The sequence below is a fragment of the Mesoplodon densirostris genome, chromosome 3 (assembly GCF_025265405.1).
Source record: "Mesoplodon densirostris isolate mMesDen1 chromosome 3, mMesDen1 primary haplotype, whole genome shotgun sequence".
NCBI classification, from domain to species: Eukaryota; Metazoa; Chordata; class Mammalia; order Artiodactyla; family Ziphiidae; genus Mesoplodon; species Mesoplodon densirostris.
Window position 1 is genome coordinate 142653972 of NC_082663.1, and position 21449 is coordinate 142675420.

The following is a 21449-nucleotide window of genomic DNA, read 5'->3' on the forward strand; positions in this document are numbered from 1 at the left end:
AATTCAGGGGAGAAGCCAGTGAAGTGCCTCAGTGGAGATGGAATTTTTGATAAGTGGTGGGTAATGTGGTTTCATAATGTGGAGAATGTACATTAGGAATGGGGAAGGTCAAGAATACCCACGATATTTATTGCTTTGAGGTTGTACATGGCATGCAAAACAGTGACCCAGGATCAAAGACAGCTTGAATCTGAAAGGAACACGTATAGGATGCACGATGATGTAACTGTCCTAAGTGCAAAGGAGAAACAGAAAGCTTGAGAATTCTCTTGTTAATATTTATTTCAGAGCCCTGCCTGGAGTGGATCATAGAAGCAATAAAAGGAGCATCCTTGTTCTCCTGGTTGCTGTCTGATCATATTTACTACCTACAGACTTGCAAAATGGCAGCCCCACATCTGTCCACTATATGTGGTGAGTTCCTAGGGTAGATTCACTTTACCAGGATTAAGTGGGCACAAAGTAAGGGAGTTGAGTAGCCACAGGGGACTGGGAAGAAGGGGCCGAAATGAAAGGAGGTGGGTATGGAGCTCTACGAACACTTGGTGCCCCAGAATTTGCTCATGTTGGATTCAATGCCCTTTGGGATTTTAGAGGAAGGGCATATGTGCATGGTGGGGAGAGGGAAGAAAATTTAGGGGTGGCACCTCCTTATCCCATCCATTTTATAAAGCTGGGGAAGGTAACAACTCAACCTTTCTGACTTTCAACTTCCTTGCTAGGAAAGTTGAGACTATGTATGTGCCTAGAAACTCATGTCACCCTCTCCTCTATCTCTGCCTGTCCTAGATCCTGTCCTAGACCCTTCGTGTGCCCATGAGAGGATCACAGAGATGGAAAACTTCCACTCTGGGTTACAAGTGAGTCATAATTTTTTTTCTTTCTCCTAAAATACATTCCTGTCCCTTGGGGTGAATGCATCTCCTTCCAGTACTCTGGAGCCTCATAACCCAACCTGCATTTTGATGGTGGTTAAGGGACTTCCAAAAAAAAATTCTTCTACTACCTTACTACTTACAGTTTTTTTTCAGGCATCTCTCCTGCTTAGTGCTGTTAGTAAAAGAAGTAAAAAGTAAAAGAAGGATATAAGTCTGTCTTAGCCTCAAAAATGTATGGCCACTCTGTGGGAAGTAATTTTTTCATTTAGGAAGTATTTCTCTCATTCTTGCAATGTGTTCAGGTCTCTGATTAACCCTGCAGATAGAAGAGAGTACGATTATGAAAGCTTTCAGGCTAGGAGTGGAGAGATACATTTCATCATGTGTTAGAGAGGCCTTAAATTCTTGAGGCTGGTTGAAATTCCTTAAGGAGTGAGCATGAATAGAGAAGGAAGGATTCTGAGGACTGAGTCCTGGGTTAAATGAAGAGCCCTCAGAATCTTGAATTTACTGTGAAACAGGTCTTTCATTTCCAGTGCTATTGCGCATGATCCTCTCCCCAGGAATATTGGTGGGGTTGGTGGCTGGTTGAGACAGAATGTGTTGTTATTTTAGAACTCAATAACCTTTGAGGATGTGGCCATAGACTTCACCCAGGAGGAGTGGACATTGCTGAATTCATCTCAGAGAAAACTACACAGAGATGTGATGCTAGAGAACTATAGAAACTTGGCTTCACTGGGTAAGACTAACAGAATCCCTTGATTTATTTACTGAATTTGAGCATGGAGTTCTTGGGTGAGTAAGACCCAATCAACTTGTGATACAGACTATAGGAGTTTTTTTTGTAGGCTTTTACTTTTAAGAAAAATTGCCATATTGAGACATAATTCACATACCATAATTTACTCATTTGAAGTGTACAAAACAATGATTTTTTTTTCTAGTATATTCATATAGCTGTGCAACCGTCACCACTGTCTAATTCCATAACATTTTTGTTGCTCTGCCTACAGGGTGTTTCATTCCTCCTTGCCTGCAGCCCCTGGCAACAACTAATCTACTTTCCTTTTCTACAGGTTTCCCTATTCAGCATTTCATATTAATGGAATCATACCAAATGTGGTCTTTTGTGACTTATTTTTTCACTTAGCATAATGTTTTCAAGGTTCATTGAACCTTATTGTAGCATATGTCAGTACTTATAACCTATTCATTGCTGAATAATATTCTCTTGCATAGATATACAACATTTTGTTTATCCATTCATCAGTTGATGGACATTTGGCTTTTTGACACTCGCTGTTACGAATAATGCTGCTACAAACATTCACATACAAGTTTTTGTGTGGACATATGTTGCCCTTTATCTTGGGTATATGCCTAAGAGTGAAATTGTTGGGTCATTTGGTAACTTTATACTTAACATTCTGAGGAACTGCCAAACTGTTTTCCAAACTGGCTGTATCATTTTACATTCCCTTCAGCAATGTATCCAGGTTCCAAATTCTCCACATTCTTACCAACATTTATTTCCTGTCTTCTTTTTTTTTTTTTTTTTTTTTTGGTTTGCCGTACGCGGGCCTCTCACTGTTGTGGCCTCTCCTGTTGCGGAGCACAGGCTCTGGATGCGCAGGCTCAGTGGCCATGGCTCACAGGCCCAGCCGCTCCACGGCATGTGGGATCTTCCTGGACCGGGGCACAAACCCATGTCCCCTGCATCGGCAGGCGGACTCTCAACCACTGCGCCACCAGGGAAGCCCACACACAGCCTTTTAGATCCCCAGGAACTTGTTGGGAGTTTCTCAAAGTTCCCTGTGGTTTGTCTAGTTCTTGTTTTCCTTTCAAATTCCCAGCCAGCCTTCTGTTTTCCCCAAGTGAAATCAGAGCCTTAAGCATATGGGGATGTTACTAGCTGGTTGCCATTGTTTGGCTAACGCCTTGGGGGTAAGGGCTTTTTTTATCTGCTAAGCTGAGCTCTGAGTAAAAACAAATAGCCACACCTCCCAGAGTGTAGAGATTTTCTAGGGAGCTGCAATTTTAGAAAAAAAAAATATTGACTGTGTTCTGGGGATGGTTCTTTTTTTTTTTTTTAATGTTCAACTCTTTTATTTATTTATATTTATTTTTGGCTGTATTGGGTCTTCGTTTCTGTGTGAGGGCTTTCTCTAGTTGCGGCAAGCGGGGGCCACTTTTCATCGCCGTGCGCGGGCCTCTCACTATCACGGGCTCTCTTGTTGCTGAGCACAGGCTCCAGATGCTCAGGCTCAGTAGTTGTGGCACACGGGCTTAGTTTCTCTGCGGCATGTGGGATCTTCCCAGACCAGGGCTCGAGCCTGTGTCCCCTGCATTGGCAGGCAGATTCTCAACCACTGCGCCACCAGGGAAGCTGGGATGGTTCTTTTTTTTTTTTTTTTTGCGGTATGTGGGCCTCTCACTGTTGTGGCCTCCCCCGTTGCGGAGCACAGGCTCCGGACGCGCAGGCTCCGGACGCGCAGGCTCAGCGGCCATGGCTCACGGGCCCAGCCGCTCCGCGGCATATGGGATCCTCCCAGACCGGGGCACGAACCCGTATCCCCTGCATCGGCAGGCGGACTCTCAACCACTTGCGCCACCAGGGAGGCCCTGGGATGGTTCTTTTAACAGAGCTCCCAAAGAGGTCAGACCTCTCTGTTGACTGCAGCGCTACTGGTTTTGGCCTTTTTTTCTTCTTTTTTTTGACTGCACCATGCAGCTTATAAGATATTAGTTCCCTGACCAGGGATCAAACCCAGGCCTTCGGCACTGAGAGCACAGAGTCTTAACCACTGGACCACCAGGGAATTCCCAAGGGATGGGAATATTCTTAAATTAAAATGTCACAGATCCTGTTCTCTTACCAAGGTTCAGTAATTTCTCTTGGAAAGACAATTTTCCATTTATGGAAAGTTGATCTCTGAAATGCTCTACTTTTGCTTTCTCTGTTAGAATTTTGTCATTTTGCTGCTTATAAAGTCACAACTGCCTATCTTCAGAACCTCAAAGAACAAGTTGTTGTCACAGTTTGATGGTAGTTTTTGTTGTATACTGCATGATCCTCTCATATGTATCTTTCCCCATAATAGGACATGAACTCAGCAAGCCTCCTCTCATCACCCAGATGGAGCAAGGAGATGAAATGGAGATAGTAGAGAGAAGAATTCACCAAGACACCTGTTCAGGTGAGCACCAGGCATATATGAATGTCTTACCTACAAGATCTGTTCCCTGTGCTAAACATCCCACTATTTTATACTCTAGGAACTTGAGGTTATGTTTCCCATTTGTTTCAGATTGGGTTGGGGCATTACCTGCTTTTTGTCAGCATATTGTCACCATGTCTTTTCCAAAACTTTTTCCCACTTTGTTCAGATGAGCTGATTCTCTTTAAAACCAAACAACAACAGCAAAAACAAGGTATTTTGGAGAAATATACGCTCAATGGCGAGAAGGTAAGAGTCACATGGGATAATTTCTTGTCCTCACATTAGTAGTCCGGAATTCTATAAGATAGAAAAGGACTAGAGGGTAATATGAGTGATATCACACTTATTTCCCCAATAGAAAGCAGATTTTCTAAGTATTCATTGGAAAGAAACTCATAACTTAGTTCCAAAAATGGTTACAGAGAATCCCCAAAGTAAATATTTGCATAATGGAATTAGTTGTTAAATGTTTAAGATACTCTAAGGCAATTTTATCTTAAATCTGTTGAGGAGACTCCAGTGAAGCCATCTGGTAGAGCAATCAGCTTATTCAAGCTGATAAACTCAGTCAGAAACTGCATATTCACTAAGAAAATGTGAAACTCTCATGCTAATAAAGTGCTCATTAGATGTATCAGAATTTATGCCGGGGGGAGATTCTCAGTCATGAACATGATAAATCCTGTGATTGTAACTCATATTTTAATCAATAGGAACAAACTCTTGGAGGCAATCCTATTCAATGCAGTGAAATTGTTGAAGCCTTGAGTGTGAAATCTAACATTACTCAGAATAAAATTTACCCTAGCAAGAAACCCCATCAATACCTTGACTCTGCAAAAGCCCTTAGAGATTCTTCACATCTTAAGCCACCTGAGGGAATTCCTCCTCGGGAAAGATCTTATGAATGTAACAAGGACGAGAATGCCTTCCTCAGGAGTTCTGACATAGCTGGGCACAAGAGACAACATACAGAAGAGACATCCCATGAATGCAGTGACTTGGGGAAAGTCGTAAATTCAATCTCACACCTTAAGAAGGATGAAAAAACTCACTCTAGGGAGAAACCTTTTGAGTGTAATCAGTGTGGTAAAGTATTACGGAGCCATTCATCCATTAAGTTGCACATGAGAACCCACACTGGAGAAAAACCGTTTAAGTGTGATCAGTGTGGGAAAGCCTACAGCTCAAGCTCTTACCTTACGCGTCACAAGAGAATTCATACTGGGGAGAAGCCCTATGAGTGCCATGACTGTGGAAAAACCTTCCGAGATAGCTCACTTCTCAGACAACATTCAGGGACTCATTCAGGAGAAAAACCCTACAAATGTGATCAATGCACCAAAACCTTCAGTAGAAGCTATAGGCTTACTATACACCAGATAACACATACTGGAGAGAAACCCTATACGTGCAATGACTGTGGGAAAACCTTCAGTATTCTCCCATATTTTAAAAGACATAGGAGAATCCACACTGGAGAGAAATCCATTGAATGTAGCCATTGTGGTAAAGCCCTGAGTAGTAAGTCATCTCTTAAGATACACCTGCGGATACATACTGGAGAGAAACCTTGCAAGTGTGATCAATGTGGGAAAGCTTTTAGGCTGAGCTCCAACCTTACCACGCACAGGAAAATTCATACTGGAGAGAAACCCTGTAAGTGCAATGACTGTGGGAAAGCTTTCAGGGATCGTTCATGTCTTAAAGAACATGTGAGAATTCACACTGGAGAAAAACCCTTTACATGTAATGAATGTGGAAAAGACTTCAGAGTGAAATCTTTCCTTGTTTTACACAAGAAAATTCACATGAAAGTGATACATGAATGTAAGGAATGTGGGAAAACCTTCCGTGGTCTCTTATCTCATAGGAGGCACATGAAAATCCATACCAGGGACAAGAAACCTTTTAAGTGCAGTGAGTGTGGAAAAGCTTTTAGCAGGCATGTGTCCCTTACAGTACACATGAGAACTCACACTGGAGAGAAACCCTACGAGTGTAATCAATGTGGAAAATCCTTTAGTGTAAAGTGTAATCTCATTGTGCACAGAAGAATACATACTGAAGAAAAACCCTATAAATGCAATGTCTGTGGGCAAGGTTTCAGTAAATCCTTACCCCTTCGGCGTCATGAGAGAACTCATGCTCAATAAACCCCCTTTTAATGATATCCATGTAAAGTAGCTTTCAGTGAACTCTCAATCTTTAAGGCATACAACCAAATGCTAAGTGAAAAGAACTTGTTGTGAAGAATGTGAGAAAGCCTCTAAGTAATGCATATATGGAAGAAACCTAAGTTATGCAATGACTGTGAGAAATCCTTTATTCATTCATTATCCCTTAGAAGATATGTGGTAATGCTGAAGGGAAAATGTTTTAATATCTTCAAGACTTGTTACTTGAGAAAAATAAACACCTAATGTTTTAAGCCACCATGTTTTCCATGTGTTTGTTCCTTTGTTTTGTGTGTGTGGTGGTGGTAGGGAGGTTTTCCGTTTTTCTTTTTTCACTCCTAATTGACTAGTCACTAATCAATAGAGTCCACAGATGGTCAGTTTTTAAAAAAGTTTTATATATGGTAACAAAAGTGAAAAATTATTTGGTACAGGGATGTATGTTTAATAGATGTTTACCTTTTGAATAAAGCTCCTAAGTTGTGCTCACAAATCATCTGTGTACCTGTATATTTCATGTGTCCTAACCTGCCATTGCCTGCACAAGGTCTATAATGAACCTTCCCATGAAGATTGCAGATGGTGAAATTCTTCGTGGAATTCTGAACTTTTTCCAACGCATTTTGTTTACATTTAACACGTACAAGAATGTACAATTGCATGAATTTTTACAAGGTAGAACACTTCTGTATTAACTACTGTACACTCTGGTTAAGATATAGAATATTATAGGCACCTGAGAATCATTCTTTAATGCTCTTTCCATTACTAATCACTCTGATTCCTACCACCAGAATGTAGATACTCTACGGAATCATGTCTTTTTAATTTTTTAAGTCAAACTATAGTTGATTTACAATGTTGTGTTCGTTTCTGGTGTACAGTAAAGTGATTCAGTTATAGATATATATATACATATCCTTTTTCATATTCTTTTCCATTATGGTTTATTATAGGATATTGAATATAGTTCCCTGTGCTATACAGTAGGACGTAGGACTTTGTTGTTTATCTATTTTATATATAGTAGTTTGTATCTGCTAATCCCAAACTCCTAATTTATCCCTTCCTCACCCCTTTTCCCTTTGGTAACCATGAGTTTGTTTTCTATGTCTGTGAGTCCGTTTATGTTACCTAAATAAGTTCATTTGTGTCTTTTTTTTTTTTTTGGCCATGCTGCAAGGCTTGTGGAATCTTAGTTCCCTGATCAGGAATCGAACCTGGGCCCTGGCAGTGAGCGCTGAGTCCTAACCACTGGACTACCAGGGAATTCCCTGGAGTCATGTATTTTAAAAACAACTTTATTGAGACATAGTTCACATACCACAAAAGTTCACCCATTCGAAGTGTAAAATTCAATGATTTTTATTGTATTTAAGGTTATGTGCACTCTGTGCCTGATACCGTATGTTATAATTTGTGCCTGCCTTCTGCTCAACATTACATTTTCGAGATTGATTTTTGCTGTTGCATTTAGCAGGAGTTTATTTTCATTGTTGCATAGTTTTCTATAGAATGAATATGCACACTTTATCATTCAACTGTTTTGAACATTTTATCTGTTTATAGCTGGGATATTTTACAAATGGCTCTGCCACAAACATTATTGTACATGTTTTTTAATTCACAGTTGTACATGATTTTGTTGGGTATGTATTTAGGAGTGCAATATCTATGGTCATATTTATTCAAAACTACCAAACAATTTTCCAAAGTAGTTGCACCAATTTACATTCCCAGTCTTGCCAATATTTCACATTGTCTTTTCAGTTTGGCCATTTTGATGAGTATGGAGTGCCATATTTTGATTTTTAAAATTTTATATTGAACTACTTTTACACTTAGAGAAAAGTTGCAGTAATAGTGAGTTGCTGTATATCCCTCAGGGTTTCTCGGTATTAATGCAATCAGTTTATCAGTCACTTCCTTTATGATTAGTGCTTTTTTGTGCTTTCTTTAAGATTGTTGGTTTATGTCTATTTTTCAGGCAACCTCGAAAAGCCTGCCCAAGTAACTAGTAAATTGGTTTCCTTGCTACCTCTTTCCTACAATAGTACTAACTTCATTCATGTAGGTACTTTAATTAAGAAAGGAGAAAATTTTCTTAAGTGACTGTGTGACAATGATCCCATGATACATTCCCTGCATCCGTGAGTCTCTGTCCCTATGGGGACTTAAACCACTCTTCCCTAGTCCTTTAGTGATAATCTCTGGCTCAGAGAAGGCTGGGAGTTGGTCTTAGGAGGAGGCCATCAGGTCCCTTAAGGTTAGACCCGAGAATCCAAGAATGCAATACCCTGGATGTGAGAGGAAACGTGGGAAGAAAATGACACATAACCTGTCTGTCCTCTCAGGGTCAGGAAGTCAGCCATGCAGGAGCTCGCCCTTCTGGCATCTGTGCTCCTTAAAGATATGAGCTGCCTGGGGGAAGTAATGACAGTACACATTTGGCTAATGAGGAGCTTTGGAAACTGAGCCCCCAGGGCCATAGAGACTGCGTATAGTCTATCTGTGACCACTCTACTCAACAGCCCTACTCAGGTCAGGAAAGAGCATACTGGAGTCTCCTGAGACGATCCCTCTTGCCCAGCATCCAGTTGCCTTACTTGGTCCATCTGCCCTTCCTGGGGACAGATTTTCCATCCCCGTCCTTCAATATCCAGAGGAAAGGTGAATGAGTATATTGATGGCTCCAAGGTAATCTGAAGTGCCCAGTAAATGCAGGGAGAAATTGAACAGTTTATTTTGATTTTTATTTTTTTTAAATAAATTGCAATTCAAGACATCTTTATTTTATTTTATTTGTGGTACGCGGGCCTCTTCACCGTTGTGGCCTCTCCCGTTGCAGAGCACAGGCTCCAGACGCGCAGGCTCAGCGGCCATGGCTCACGGGCCCAGCTGCTCCGCAGCATGTGGGATCTTCCTGGACCAGGGCACGAACCTCTGTCCCCTGCATCGGCAGGCGGACTCTCAACCACTGTGCCACCAGGGAAGCCCGAACAGTTTATTTTTTTAACCAGCCTATCTGGAGGACATCCAAGAGGTAAGATAAAGTTCAGTGGAATTACAAGTGAGATGACAAGTTTTTGAGGTTCTTGATATATTTACTTTTCCACATTCATCCTATTTGCAATCAGCTTTCATCATTTCTGGCTCCTATTCTGTCTTCCTAATCCAAGGGACTCCTTCCCCAGCTGAGTATGAATTAGCCCCTTCAGAAATTTGGCAGATGTTTTTACAATTCTCTGGTTTCCCTCATTCATTTGGTAGTGAGTGGGGCTGGAGTGACGTGAGTTTGGCTTCTCAATTTTCCCAGTCCTCATTCCAGATTTCATCCTTAGAGAACTCAATAAAGTCTTGTCCTTATTTCTTACTTCTGAGGACTCTGGGAGAGGATGTTGAGTCTACTGTTCAGTCTTTCTTTGAAAACCCCCAAACAAGACATTACAAAATATTTTAAACCATGAGAACTGCACAGTGAGCAGTAAAATAAACAGCCGTGCAACCACCTTCCAGAATTAATGCCAAGCTTTTGCCATATTAGCTTCAGCCACCTTTAAAAAATTGTGACGAAGGCAGACATCATTACAGAGCCTGCTAGGTGCTCAGAAGAAAACCACCAGGACAGAAGTCCAGAGCCATGCGCTTACAGAGTAAGCAGGGTCTCAGTGCAGTCACAGGAAAACTTACATGTGTGCTGGAGCACATGGGCATGTGAACCTCCCTTTTCAACTGTAAGTTGTATGAAATGTAGGTATAGGTCAAGTATTTCTTTTTATTTTGGCTGCGTTTGGTCTTTTTTTGCTGCGCCTGGGCTTTCTCTAGTTGCGGCATGCGGGGGCTACTCTTTGTTGCAGTGCTCAGGCTTCTCATTGTGGTGGCTTCTCTTGCTGCGGAGCACGGCCTCTAGGCACGTGGGCTTCAGTAGCTGCAGCGTGCGGGCTCACTAGTTGTGCACGGGCTTAGTTGCTCCCGCGGCATGTGGGATCTTCCCGGACCAGGGCTCGAACCCCTGTCCCCTGCATTGGCAGGCGGATTCTTAACCACTGCACCACCAGGGAAGTCCCTGTAGCTTACTCTTGGCATTTTCTTTCTTTTTTAAAAATTGAGATATAATTGACATAGAACATTGTATTCTTAACCACTGTGCCACCAGGGAAGCCCTCAAGGTATTTTTAAGTTTCCAGTTTGATTTCTTCTTTGACTCATTAATTGTTCACAGGTGTGTTGCTTAATTTCCACATATTTATGGAAATATGTGGAAACCTCTTGTTATTGGTTTCTAGTTTCATAGCATTGTGGCTGGAAAAGATACTTGGTATGGTCTCAATCTTTTTAAATTTGCTAAGACTCTTCTGTGACCTGTCATGTGATCTATCCTGGAGAAAGTTCCATGTGCACTTGAGAAGACTGTGTATTCTGCTGCTGTTTGATGAACGTTCTATATATGTCTGTTAGGTCCTTTTGATCTAACATATAGTTGAAACCCAATATTTTTTATTGCATTTCTGTCTGGATGATTTATTCACTGTTGAAAGTGAGATATTGAAGTTCCCTACTATTATTGTATTGTCTATTTCTCCCTTCAGTCTGTTAGAATTTGCTTAATATATTTAGATGTTCTGATGTTCGGTTTATATATATTTCTGATTTTTATATCTTGGTAGTGGGGCCCACTAATGCTGGACAGTCTGGTGGTATTCAGGTGCTTTATTGGAGGGGCTGGCTACACGTAAATACAGTGGTGCAGGCCAGTGACAGAAGACATGGCCTGATCTGTGCCCACAAACAGCCATGGAGCTCTGTCTGTTGGTAAGCTCTCCCATTGCTCACCATCTCCTCCTGGGCATGCACACAACAGTGGAGGTCAGTGACAGGTGTCAGGCCAGTGACTTATAAGTTCACATCTGGAGAAGTTAGCCTCAAGTGAGCACATGGTGCTGGGGGGCAGCAAGGGGTGTCTTGCACTCAAGTAGTTCAGAGGCCTGAGCTGGCTGCTATGGTGGCTTATGGTCTCAGGATGTAGGGGAAGGAGTGATGAGGGACTCAGGCGGCTGGCATTAACAAATGCTAATACTTGTGGGGTGAAAGCCGGTGAAATATGCAGGGAGCCCACGGCAGCTGTGCTGGCCATTAGTTTCTTCTGTGAAAAAAATCTGCTGTTTTTTTCTACACAGCAGGTCACTGTGATCTGCAGTCGGTTCTGCTACATGGCTGCTATTAGTATCCCCTGCTTTTCTTTCTCATTCCTAGTTGTCTCTATATGTCTTGGCTTTGCCAGACTGAGGTGGTGTGAAATGGAAGTGTATAGTGCCCCCAAATGCTGGAGAAGCTGGTTACTCACCCCACTCTTCCTTTCCTGGTGAAAGGAACTCTTTCTAGCTGGGAAATTCCCTCTTGGTAGTGGACAATGCCAGCTTAAGGGATAGGATGATGCAGACAAAATGAAGCTGTCTTTCTTCTCTTCTTGTATGATTATTTTCAGGTTTGTATTCCACTATGTTGGTAGAAAAAAATAGTAAGTTTTATGTTTATGTTAATGCTTCAGTTCATAGTGCCCTAAAGTGAAGAAAACTATATATTGAAGCTATTTTGATAAAATCAGAAAAGATGGTTTTGAAAACCTAAAAAGGGAATAAGGGATCTATATGAATTGATCAGAGACAGGATTGTCACAGAGAATATATTACAATCAATTGTATAAAATAAACAATTGTATAAAATAAAGTGAAGATTAAGATTCAGGAAACATTTAATGACTCTTGGAGAGATAAACCCTGGAATGTTTGCTTTTTATAATAGCTTAGCTATATTTTAAAATGTTATTTATATAATATATAGCATATATTGTATAATTAGTTATAATATATAAAACATAGAGTATTATAATATATTATAGGATTACATGTATAGTACAGTATAGTATAATATACTGTAGCATTATAATATTATATCCTTGGTCTTTAAGGATTTGCTGAGCCCTGGGATCACAGTGACAATAAAATTGCTTGGCTAATGAGGATCTTTGGAAATTGAACCTCTAGGGGTACAGAGAGTGTGATCTGCCTATGACCATCTTATTCAACAGTCCTTTCCCTGAAAAGAAGTAGCACACCTGAGCCTCCTTCCATAGATGATCCCTCTTGCCCAGGAGCCTGGTGGCTCACTCAATTCCTCTGCCCTTCCTGAGTATGGATTTGGATAGAACATTCAGCAGAGATATCAAGCACCATTCCACTGTGATGCCAGCCAGGTAACCTAATGTCCATTAGTGAATGTTTGGAAAAGAGGACAGTTGTCTCACTATAGGTTCATCCAGGGGAGGCTGTGAGGAGAGTACATACATCAGATGATTAGAACTAAGCTACCCCTGGGCCTCCTGCCTAGCTGTCTGTCATCTTCTTCTCATGTTTCCTTGTAGTTTGCACCAATACTCAAACATGTCTCATTTACTAATATCATACTCACTCTCTACTCTAACAAAGACCATTTCCTCCTGAGTTGAAATCTGCTTCTCTTAAAAAAGGATGACTGTTATACAATTAACTGATATTCACTTGCAACCCTGTGGTTGGCGGGGGTGGGCAGGAAGTTTGGTAAATTTCACCTTATCTTCCCATTCCTGGTCCTTGTTATACTTATGTATTATATCAGTTGCCTGGCTCTGAGGTCTCTGGGGATCCAGACAGTATATTCAGCTGCCTCCCTAGTCTGTTTCTCTTTATAAAATTATCAAATGTTTTAAATAATCTAAATAGTATAGATAGTGTAATATAAAAAATGACTACCCTTTAACCCTTGTGGGAATTAACAATTGATGACTTTCTGCTGTATCAGCTTCAGTTTTTTTAAAAAAGTAACAGAATAATATGTATACAGAAGACACATTTCTTATTCCTCTCTGTTAGTGTCCATCCATCCCAAGATAGTGTATGCCTCTGGTGATTCTCCTCCTGCTGGTATAGAAAACCACCTTTGATTGTGTTGTCAGTCCATCTTTCCCACCAGGTTTGTCAACAACATGGGACCCAGAAACAAAACAGGAGTTTCAGAATTCCTTCTTATGGAAGTGACAGAGGATCCAGAACTGCAGCCCCTCCTCTTCATTCTGTTCCTGTCCATATACCTCGTTACCATCCTGGGAAACCTGCTCATCATCCTGGCCGTCGTCTCTGACCCCCACCTCCACACCCCCATGTATTTCTTTCTCTACAACCTGTCCTTGACTGACATTGGTTTCAGCACCACCACAATCCCAAAGATGCTGGTGAACATCCAAGCACAGAATCAGAGCATCACTTATACAGGCTGCCTTATACAGATCTACTTTGTCCTGGTGTTTGCTAGTTTGGAAAGTTTTCTCCTTGCAGTAATGGCCTATGACCGCTATGTGGCCATTTGTCATCCACTGAGGTACACGGTTATCATGAACTCCCGTCTCTGTCTCTTTTTGATTCTTCTTTCCTCATTTATTAGCATTTTGGATGCCCTGCTCCACAGTCTGATGGTGTTGCAGCTGACCTTCTGCACAAACCTGGAAATCTCCCTCTTTTTCTGTGAAGTTGTTCAGGTTATCAAGCTTGCATGTTCTGATATCCTCATCAACAATATCTTGATATATTTGGCAGCTGGCATATTTGGTGGTATTCCTGTGTGTGGAATAATTTTCTCTTATACTCAAATAGTGTCCTCTGTTTTGAGAATGCCATCAGTGGGTGGAAAGTATAAAGCTTTTTCCACCTGTGGGTCTCACCTCTCAGTTGTGTCCTTATTCTATGGGACAGGCTTGGGGGTATATATTAGTTCTGCTCTTACTAATTCTTCCAGAAAGACTGCAGTGGCTTCGGTGATTTACACTGTTGTCCCTCAAATGATGAACCCCTTCATCTATAGTCTGAGGAACAGGGACGTGAAAGGTGCCTTGAGAAAACTCATCAGTAAGATACCACTGGCTTTTCAGGAGTATGTTATTTAATTTCCACGTATTTGTGTATTTTCTAGTTGTTATTCTCTTATTGATTTCTAGATTGATACCATTGTAGTCAGAAAAAACACTGTATGATTTCAATATCTTAAAATTTATTGACACTTGCTTTGTGGTCTAACATGTGAACTATCTAGAGAGTTCTGTGTGCTCTGGAGAAGAATGTTTCTTCTGCTTTTGTTAGGTGTAGTGTTTATATATGTCTCTTAGATTTTGTTAGTTTACACTGTTTTTTAGGTCCTCTGTGTCTTTTTTGTCTATCCAGAGTTACTATCCATTGCTAAAAATTTGCATTAAAATCTGTAAGCATTATTGTAGAAATATGGATTTCTGTCAAGTTTGCTTCACATATTTTGAGGTCCTGTTATTTGATGTATATATAATTGTTCTATAATCTTGATTATTGACCATTTTATCTCTATCTCTATTTATCTATCTACCTATTTTCTATCTATCCTTTTTTGTCTATTTTAACAGTTTTGAATTAAAGTCTATTTTTTTCTGATATTACTTTTTTTTTTTTTTTTTTTTGCGGTACGTGGGCCTTTCACTGTTGTGGCCTCTCCCGTTGTGGAGCACAGGCTCCGGACGTGCAGGCTCAGCGGCCATGGCTCACGGGCCTAGCCGCTCCGCAGCATGTGGGATCCTCCCGGACCAGGGCACGAACCCATGAGCCCTGCATCAGCAGGTGGACTCTCAACCACTGCGCCACCAGGGAAGTCCCCTGATATTACTTTTGATTGGACAATTTATTTCACTTATTTAAAGTATCTACTGACAAGGAGATACATAATTCTCCCACTTAACATTTATTTTCTGTAAGTCTAACATTTTTTGTCCTTCATTTTGTCCATTACTGCTTTATTTTCTGTCTAGTTGATTTTTCATGGTGAACATTTTGGATTTTGTTCTCATTGCCTTTTTGGAATATATCCAGATAATTTTTATGTGGTTACTATAGACATTGCACTTAATATGCTAAATTTATAACAATGTAGTTTGAATTCATACCATTTTTACCTCAATAGCATGCAAAACCCCTTCTCTTACATGGCTCTGTCCTTTCTCCTTTATGTTGGTGTCACAAATTAAATGTTTGTACATTATTGCCAATAACATCGATTTAAATTTTTTTACATTTTCTTTCTAAATCCAGTAGGAATAATTTCCTACTTTTCCTAAAGTAAGAAGTGTTGTAAACCAAAAATACATTAAAATTTTTTTCCCTTTCACTTGACTTTACCAAAAATCTTTATTTTTTTCATATAACATTGAACTATCTAGTGCCTTTTCATTTCAACCTGAAGCAATCCTTTAGATATTTTTATAAAGCAGGTATAGTGGTAATGTACTCTTTTGGCTTTGTTCATCTGGGAGTGTTTTATTTCTCACTCATTTTTGGAAGGAAAATTTTGTGAGATATAACATTATTGGTGGACAGTTTTTTCCTTCAACACTTTAAATATGTTATCCCACAATTCTCTGGCCTCCATGGTTCTGATGAGAAATTGGTTGTTAATCTTATTGAAGATCTCCTGTAAGTAATGAGTAATTTTCTCTTCACTTCTTATATGTAATGAGCTCCTTTCAAGATTCTCTCTTTCCTTTTGGCTTTGTCAGTTTGATGATAATATTAATGTCTTAGCGTTAATATCTTTTATTATAGATATTCTTGGAGTTCTTTGAGCTTCATAGATTTGTAGTTTCAAGTCTTTCATCATATTTGGGATGTTTTTGACCATTATTTCTTCAAATATTTTTTCCATCCCCTTTTCTTTTTCTTTTCCTTTTGGACTCATATAGTGCTTTTTTTTTTTTTTTTTTTTTTTTTTTTTTTTTTTTTTTACTTGATGATATCCCATTGATCCCTTAAGGGTCTGCTCAATTTTCTTTTCTTTTTCTTTTTTTTTTGTTGATGTGTCCTTTAAGGGTTGCTTTTATTTTTTGTTTTTAAAGATAAGCGTTCTGATTTATACAGTCTCTCTGGTAACTTAGAATATATATGCATATTTGAAGCATCAAAATTCTCATCTAGAGAAGAGTAAGAAAAGAATATTTTTTTCAAGGAAATAATGTCTCTGTCTTCATATTTTTCTTTATTGAAGTATAGTTGATTTACAGTGTTGTGTTAGTTTCTTCTGTACAGCAAAGTGACTCAGTTATACATATATATACATTCTTTTTATATTCTTTTTCATTATGGTTTATCCCAGGACATCGAATATATCAATAGTTCCCTGGGCTATACAGTAAGGCCTTGTTGTCCATCCATTCCATATGTAATAGTTTGCATCTACTAACCCCAAACTCCCAGTCCATCCCTCCCCCACCCCACCCTTGGCAACCACAAGTCTGTTCTCTATGTCTGTGAGTCTGCTTCATAGATAGGTTCATTTGTGTCATACTTTAGATTCCACATGTAAGTGATATCATATGGTATTTGTCTTTCTCTTTCTGACTTACTTCACTTAGTATGATAATCTCTAGTTGCATTCATGTTGCTGCAAGTGGCATTATTTTATCCTTTTCTATGGCTGAGTAGTATTCCATTGTATATATAATATGTACCACATCTTCTTTATCCATTTATCTGTCGATGGACATTTAGGTTGTTTCCATGTGTTGGCTATTGTGACTAGTACTGCTATGAACATAGGGGTGCATGCATCCTTTCAAACCATGTTTTTCTCAGGGTATATGCCCAGTAGTGGGATTGCTGGGTCCTATGGTAATTCTATTTTTAATTCTCTGAAGAACCTCCATACTGTTTTCCATAGTGGCTACACCAACTTACATTCCCGCCAACGGTGTAGGAGGGTTCCCTTTTCTGCACACCCTCTCCAGCATTAGTTATTTGTAGACTTTTTAATCATGGCGATTCTGACTGGTGTGAGGTGGTACCTCATTGTAGTTTGTTTTTTTTTTTTTTTTCGGTACGCGGGCCTCTCACTGCTGTGGCCTCTCCCATTGTGGAGCACAGGCTCCGGACGCGCAGGCTCAGTGGCCATGGCTCATGGGCCCAGCCGCTCCGCAGCATATGGGATCTTTCCGGACCTGGGCACTAACCCGTGTCCCCTGCATCTGCAGGTGGACTCTCAACCACTGCGCCACCAGGGAAGCCCTCATTGTAGTTTTGATTTGCATTCATCTAATAATTAGCAATGTTGTCTGTTCACTTTTCTTTATTCCTTTTTCTTTCCACTCTTCAGACTCAATATTATAATCTGGATATTATAATCTCCCCCAGAGTTTGCTTTTCTTTATAATTGTTGAAGGTGGTAGTAGTCTATGTGTTTAGTGACTTTCCCAAAATACATTTGCAAAGACTGTAATTCTTATTGTATGTGGTCATTGAAATCTATGTTCCTTACATTCGTCAAGCTTATGGTTTGACAGATTTCCTTGAGTGCCAGGAGTGATACAAACAAAGAAATAACACACCTCTTTCAGTCTTTATAGATTGGATCTGTGCTGCAGTACTCTTTTAACACTTATTCAGGTTTGCACTGAGTCTAGAGATCAATGAGAAAGTTTAGGATCTTCTCTGGACTTCTCTGAGTATAGGTATTGCTGTGGGCATGTAAATAGCTTTCTGAATTCTCCCATAACTTGGCTGCTTTCATTTATTTATTTATATAAATTTATTTATTTATTTTATTTTTGACTGTCTTGGGTCTTTGTTGCTGCGGGCAGGCTTTTCTCTAGTTGCGGCGAGCGGGGGCTACTCTTCATTGCGGTGCGTGGGCTTCTCATTGGGTGGCTTCTCTTGTTGTGGAGCACAGGCTCTAGGTGCGTGGGCTTCAGTAGTTGTGGCACTTGGGCTCAGTAGTTGTGGCTCACAGGCTGTAGAGCGCAGGCTCAGTAGTTGTGGCACAAGGGCTTAGTTGCTCTGCTGCATGTGGAACCTTCCCAGAGCAGGGCTCAAACCCATGTCCCCTGCATTGGCAGGTGGATTCTTAACCACTGCACCATCAGGGATGCCCTTGGCTGCTTTTAAATGTCCTAATTTCCTTTAAAAAAATTTCCCCTGTTTTGCTTGGGGTCTAAGCTAGTCTATTTTATGTGACTTTAATCTTTTACCAGATGCATATGTGAGCTTTGGTTTGTGGTGTTTCAAAACCATATCCACTGCTTTTCCAGCCTGAGTTCTGAGTTAACCAGAGATGAATGCCTTGTGTCCGTCCTTCAAGTAGCTCCCAGACAAGTTAGAACAGACATACAGAATTATTTGAGAAAATGTCAACTCTGCCTCCTCTGAATACATGAACCAGAGTCTCATTCTGAGACCCCAGGCAGTGACCATCTTAAGACTAAGGCTACTGCCATACTGCAGGGTGGGGAAAGGACAACTAAAATGTCTCAGAACTTTCCTACCATTGTGAAGTTGCTATTTTCTTGATTCATCACTCACTTGGTTGCTATAAATTTTGACTGCTTTCAGGAGATCTGACAAAGTTAGTTCTGACAGTTTCTGTTATTTTTCAATGTTTCTTTGAGAGACAAGAGTTTTGAGTTGCCTAATCAGCCATTTTTTCCATTTTGCTGGGGCTATTCTTCTATGCACAGTTTCTTTTGATAACAGGGAATATATTAGAATCTGCTTAATATAAAATGTCAAAACAGAATGTAATGAGCCATACATAGAATTAGTCCTTAGAATTTGTTTTTTAGAGTATATTTGATACACTATCACTTGCATTTTCTAGGTGATATATATCATTATATATACAGTATATATATATATATATATAATATGTATATATATATATACATATAATAAACTATAGTTTTGAAACTAAATGTCCTGTTTTCCTTAGATTGTTGCTATAAAGAGTGCCTTTGAATGTGCTTTAGGAAAGAAAACTATTATAGAATCCAATTATAGAAGAGAACTATATCCATGTGTGAAAGGCTCTTGAAATGGATATGAAAAGAAATAGGGGGATGGAAGAGAATTGTGTACTTTTGACTTCCCAAGATGAGCGGCTTCGTTGGTTTTAATTTCTTTCTTCTCTGGGCCTTGTTTCTTAAGGATTTTCACTGATGTGGGATGGGATTAATAGCAAAAGAATTTGACTGATGAGAAACTTTGGATACTGAACCCCCAAGGGCCACAGAGACTGCCAGTTTTCTGCCTATAGCCACCTTACTCAGTAGCCCTGCTTAGGTCACTAGGCAGAACACCTGAACATATTCCCAGGGACCATCACTTTTATACAACAGCCCAGTCCTTCACTCTATGTTTCTGTGCTCCCTGAGAAGAGAGCTTCCATTTGACAATTTTAATATCAAAGGGAGAACGACTTCTTCACTCTATGTTTCTGTGCTCCCAGAGAACGGGGCTTCTATTTATTTCCTTCATAGCAAAGGGAGAACTGAATGTCATTCTTAGGTTGGCACCCAGGTAATCTGAAATTCCCTAGTCTATGTTTTTCAAATAGCGAGACATGTATGTCTCTGGACCTGTGAGTGGGAACATGCCAAAGATGACCTGATCTTATTAGTCTATTAAGTGTCTGCCTAGCTGTCCATCATCTGGAAACTTCCTTTCACCTTTGCAACACTAGTTAATCTTCTAACCTACTCTGACTCTAAAGTTCTAGAGGCTCTTCCATCCTCAGGAGAAACTTTCCTTTGTAAAATTTTGTGGAATATTCTAGAATTCTCTAAAATGTTTCTTAATTTCTTGGCAGGGGGTTGGGGTGGATGATCACCTTACATTTATCCTTCCATGTTTGGTTCTTCATATCCCTTTGTAGGGATGATCATTGGTCTTGACCCTGGCACCTCTCTTTGAGAACTCTGGCACAGGAGATGGAGAATTACATAAAGCTACATCAACAGTATTGGCGGGGCTTCCCTGATGGCGCAGTGGTTGAGAGTCCGCCTGCTGATGCAGGGGACACGGGTTCATACCCCGGTCCGGGAAGATCCACATGCCACGGAGCGGCTGGGCCCGTGAGCCATGGCCGCTGAGCCTGCGCGTCCGGAGCCCGTGCTCCGCAACGGGAGAGGCCACAACAGTGAGAGGCCCGCGTACCGCAAAAAAATAAATAAATAAATAAATAAATAATAAAAATAAAAATAGGGATATAAAAAAAAAAAAAACAAAAACAGTATTGGCATCTCTTTAGTAACCTATCAAATATTTTAAAATAACAGAGAATATCAGGACAGGCACTCATGTATCTGTGTCCAGAATTAATCAATTTTGACATTTGTTATAACAGTTCTCTTCTTAAAGTAACAAGATAGTTTACATAGAGACAATATTCCATTTTTATTTTCTGCCATTCCTGTCCTTCCATTCCCAGAGGCAACTACAGTCTTGAATTTGTTGGTACACTTGGTATTGTGTCAAACTGTATTTACACACACATATGAGTATGTGTGTGTGCATGTGTACATATGTCAGTGTGTGTGTCACAGTGCAAACGCCCCTTCTGTCAAGATGGAATAAATAAACTGTGATGTTGTGAGACAGGGGAATAAAGAAGTGAGATTAATGAATCAGAATGAAATGTACTAAAATTTGTCTCCTCTTTCTGTTTCTATACATAAAAAAGATTTTGTGGTCATTTCAGAAAATAAATTCTTCCCTGAAATTTGCAGTTATCATCCTAGGATTTTTCCTTATCGCTCTCCTCTTCCTTCATCTTGTTCCATCCCTCACTACCCTCCCTATAATAAACCATGTTAGTTTGTTCAGTCATGTTTATGCCATAAACAAATCACTATAAGCAAGAAGTTCTCATACATCAAGGATTGTGCTTGGTGATATTGTCTATTTATTTCTCATCCTTGCAAAACTTTCATGATGGTTCCCATCATGCAAAAGATGACAACTCCTCGCACAGTTTGTTTATTTATTTATTTATTTATTTATTTATTTATTTATGGCCGTGTTGGTTCTTAGTTGTGTCATGCAGGATCTTCATTGCGGCATGTGGGATCTTTCACTGCAGTGCACAGGCTCTTCGTTGCATTGTGAGGGCTTCTTTCTAGTTGTGGCGTGCGGGTTTTCTCTCTCTAGTTCTGAAATGTGGGCTCCAGAGCGCATGGGCTCTGTAGTTTGTGGCATGCGGGCTCTCTTGTTGAGGTGCACCAGCCTTAGCAGTTGCAGTGCACGGGCATAGTTGCCCTGCATCATGTGCGATCTTAGTTCCCCAACCAGGGATCGAACCCA

The 21449-nt window shown here is 40.2% G+C and overlaps 2 protein-coding genes across 2 annotated transcripts; both read left to right on the top strand.

The window, feature by feature from the left end:
• The first annotated feature begins 508 nt into the window (after positions 1-508).
• On the top strand, positions 509-6258 carry LOC132486920 (zinc finger protein ZFP2-like). The gene is made up of 7 exons (XM_060094463.1): positions 509-518; positions 790-860; positions 1494-1620; positions 3983-4078; positions 4269-4348; positions 4816-5817; positions 5905-6258. The coding sequence occupies exons 1-7, from the start codon at positions 509-511 to the stop codon at positions 6256-6258; spliced, it is 1740 nt and encodes a 579-aa protein (XP_059950446.1).
• A 7039-nt stretch (positions 6259-13297) lies between these two features.
• LOC132485646 (olfactory receptor 7G1-like) lies at positions 13298-14254 on the top strand. Its single transcript, XM_060092198.1, has one exon. The coding sequence runs from the start codon at positions 13301-13303 to the stop codon at positions 14252-14254; it is 954 nt and encodes a 317-aa protein (XP_059948181.1). The 5' UTR covers positions 13298-13300.
• Positions 14255-21449: the final 7195 nt, after the last annotated feature.

Coding starts and splice junctions, on each gene's coding strand:
- LOC132485646 (XM_060092198.1), top strand. CDS start 13,301: ATGGGACCCAGAAACAAAACAGGAGTTTCAGAATTCCTTCTTATGGAA.
- LOC132486920 (XM_060094463.1), top strand. Junction 861..1,493: donor ACTTCCACTCTGGGTTACAA/GTGAGTCATAAT, acceptor TTGTTATTTTAG/AACTCAATAACCTTTGAGGA. Junction 1,621..3,982: donor TAGAAACTTGGCTTCACTGG/GTAAGACTAACA, acceptor TCCCCATAATAG/GACATGAACTCAGCAAGCCT.